Below are 3,475 nucleotides of genomic sequence, written 5' to 3'. Positions count from 1 at the left end.
GCTAATCCAACGGCTGATATTCTCCGCGCTCAACTCGAGGAATATTATCGAGAATATTCCCTCGGGACTTGCGCGAGCGCCGAACGGAGCCGTCCGTTACCCCTCACCCTGGCTACCTGACTTTCGTGATTGTTTTCGCCGGGTTTCGATATTGTTGGTTCGAGTTGCCGTCGCCTCCGACTGCCTATTCGTCGTTTACCCTTCGCTCTTAGCTTCGTCTATCTGTGGTGGACGACCCCTTTGTTACATCATGTCGAAAAACGCATACGCTCGTCGCGAAGTATGCAATCGGCGTATGCAAGAAATACACGACCTCTCCCTACAAGCCGCGACCGACGCGGCAATCCGAGCGACCTTCCTCGCTCGCTACTCGAGCGTAGCGAAGATCGCGGACGATTTTGAGGCCATCCACCTGAAGGTCATCCAAGAAGCGGCGGATTTCGAGGCCGAGGACGAAATCCGAGCCAGTTTCGATAAAATGCATTACGCCGTAAAGAGTCGATATCACCGTGAAACGGGCGCGCCATTCGGAGGCGCGCCGGCACAGCCCTCGGGTCCGGTCTCGGTGGTCAAGTTGCCTAAGATCCCGCTGCCGCAGTTTTCCGGCGACCTTACGTTGTGGCCTTCCTTCATCGCGTTGTTCAACGCGGCGATACATAACCAGCAGATTTCCGCGATAGAGAAATACCAGTATCTGCTGGCTTTACTCAAAGGGGAACCACTCAACGTGGTGAAAAACCTGCCGTTTTCCGATGAGTACTATCTGATCGCTTACGACTCGCTGGTCGATCGATACCGGAATAAGAGAAGGTTAGCGGACCATCACTTGAATTCGATAATCGAGGCAAAGCCATTGAAGGCGGAGACGGCCGAGACTCTTCACCACTTATTAGATACGTTTACCGAGAACACGCGCGCGCTCGCGTTGATGAAGTTCCCTACCGATTCATGGGACTTTATCCTACTGAAGTTTTTGTTAGACAAGCTTCCTTGTTCCCTTAGGGAAAAATTCGAGTCCGCTCACCGGGCTGAGGAAATACCGCGATGTACTCAACTCTCGAAATTTCTAGCGGAACATTGTCAGGTTCTCGAGGCCGTCGCGGGCCCGTCCTCCGAAACCAAGTCCACGCCGGTCTCTTCGGTCGTGACTAGCACGGCCGATTGCCCCGTTTGTAAAGAGCCTCACTACGTGTCGAAGTGCAACCAGTTTTTGAAACTCTCGCCGAGAGAGAGGCAGGCTAAGGCTCGCGACTTAAAATTGTGCTTCAACTGCCTGCGCTCAGGGCACGGATCGAAAGATTGTCCCTCCGCGTGGACATGCCGATCGTGCGGTATGCAACACCATACGCTGCTGCATTTCGAGCAGGCCAGCGTCCCGTTCCCCGCGAACGCTCCGGCGGTCACTCCGGTCGACGACCCCGCGGCGTCGGGGGATACAGACGGAAACTAGACGACCACATTGCCTTGAGACATCATGGGCGCGCGCACTTCACCACTCGTGATGTCTCTCGTCCGTTCGTCGCACGGGCGCGTTCGCGACAAAGATGTTCGTGGTCGCAGTTTTCGTTTGGACGAGGTCGAGTCTTACACACTCACCCCGTCCCGGGTCCCTTACGACTCATCGTGCACCGTCGAGTCACCATGCACTCGCGGTGCTTTTGGACACCGCCGTCTTGGCGCATCACCATTCGGGTGGCGCCGAACGGTAGGACCTCGTTACCGCCGTCTTGGCGTAGCACCATCGTTCTCCCGCTATCACGGAGGGCTCAGGGTGTCGCCGAACGGCTGGACCTCATTCGGAGGTCACACATCGTCACGCGTGATGTCTCTCGTCCGCACGTCGCTTGGGCACGTTCGCGGCGAGGATATTCGCGTAATCGTAGCTCGTTGAACGAGGGCGAGGCCCTACACCCTCGCCCCGTTAACGCGCACCGTCGAGTAACCTACACTCACGGTGCCTTTGGACACGCGCCGTCTCGGCGTATCACCATTCGGGTGTCGCCGAACGGTAGGACCGCATTACCGCCGTCTTGGCGTATCACCACGTCCCTCCCGCTATCACGGAGGGCTCGTCGGGTGTCGCCAAACGGCCGAACCTCACTCGGAGGTCATATCCGTCGAGTCACACACACTCACGGCGTCATTGGATCCCGCCGTCTTGGCGTATTGCCATGGCCCTCCCGCAACCACGGAGGGCTCGTCGGGGGTCGCCAAACGGCCGGACCTCATTCGGAGGTCCTGCACAAGCTCGCTCGCTTTGAGCTCAAGTTGAACCTTCCCACAGTTCGGAAACCCCTCCGACCGAGGAGGAGAAAATTGTATCGTTCGTGGCGCTCGATCCGCCTGACGCGGTGCATCCAGTGCTAGAAAAATTCTATTCAATCGAGAAAATTAGTCGAATTATAGCATACATTCTTAGGTTTGTAAATCACTTCCGTGCAAAATCTGCTCCTACGACTTTGGCCATAGATCAGTTCGAACTGCATTCCGCGCTCCTACTAGTTGTAAGGAGTGTACAGGCGGATGCTTTCCGCGATGAGGTCGATCGTCTTCAAAGCGGGAGAAGGCTCCCCAAGCCACTTCTCAAGCTCGCTCCCTTCCTTGATCCGGTGGGTATTCTCAGGGTGGGCGGCCTGCTTGCAAAATCCGGATTGACATTCGAGAACAAGCACCCTGCCTTACTGCCCTGCAAACATAGGCTCACGGATCTCGTTATCGAACACGTGCACCGCACGAACATGCTCCCTGGTCGGCGCACGCTGCCATACCTGCTCACGCAACATTATTGGGTCCTCGGGGTGCATCGCGCTATACAACGCGTACTCTCGAGATGTCATCAATGTTTCCGCGTAAAAACACACACTTCTCAGCCCCTCATGGCGGAACTACCGGCCGATAGGGTCCGACGGGCCAAGCCATTTTCGATCAGCGGAGTTGATTTCGCGGGACCGTTCAACATAGCACCGACCCTGCCGACCTCGAAGTCCTATCGCCGGGTCACTTCCTCACGATGGAACCGCTCGTCTCCGTTCCCACTCAAGACGTGACTCCGTTACCGATGAATCGTCTGAGTCGGTGGCAACTCGTCCAACGAATGCGCCAGGACTTCTGGAGGCGCTGGCATCAGGAGTAGCTCCATACGCTGCAACAGCGTCCCAAATGGTGGACCTCCGTCAACCCGCTCGGTGTCGGGGCGTTAGTCCTCCTCAAGGACGCCAACATGCCTCCTCTGCGTTGGAGGCGAGGACGAGTGGAGGCGCTGCATCCGGGCAGCGACGGCGTCCCGCGTGTCGCCACGGTGCGGGTGGCGGACGGCACGATCACGCGTCCCCTAGTGAAGCTGTGCCCCCTGCCGATGGGCCCTGCTCCACAGGCGACCGATTCAAATTGATAGTAAAATACAACTCGTTGTATTTTGGTGGGCGGTATGTTTGGCGCTCACCAAACTGTAGATAGATGCATGTATCATACTTAA

At 56.8% G+C, this 3,475-nt stretch overlaps 1 protein-coding gene across 1 annotated transcript; it reads left to right on the top strand.

The window, feature by feature from the left end:
• Window positions 1-250: 250 nt before the first annotated feature.
• On the top strand, window positions 251-1,450 carry LOC112455400. Its single transcript, XM_025017300.1, has one exon. The coding sequence runs from the start codon at window positions 251-253 to the stop codon at window positions 1,448-1,450; it is 1,200 nt and encodes a 399-aa protein (XP_024873068.1).
• Window positions 1,451-3,475: the final 2,025 nt, after the last annotated feature.

This window comes from Temnothorax curvispinosus, unplaced genomic scaffold, assembly GCF_003070985.1.
Source record: "Temnothorax curvispinosus isolate PA1 unplaced genomic scaffold, ASM307098v1 QBEX01006040.1, whole genome shotgun sequence".
NCBI lineage: Eukaryota > Metazoa > Arthropoda > Insecta > Hymenoptera > Formicidae > Temnothorax > Temnothorax curvispinosus.
Note: the sequence above shows the minus strand (reverse complement) of the source record. Positions and strands in the feature narration are given on the sequence as shown.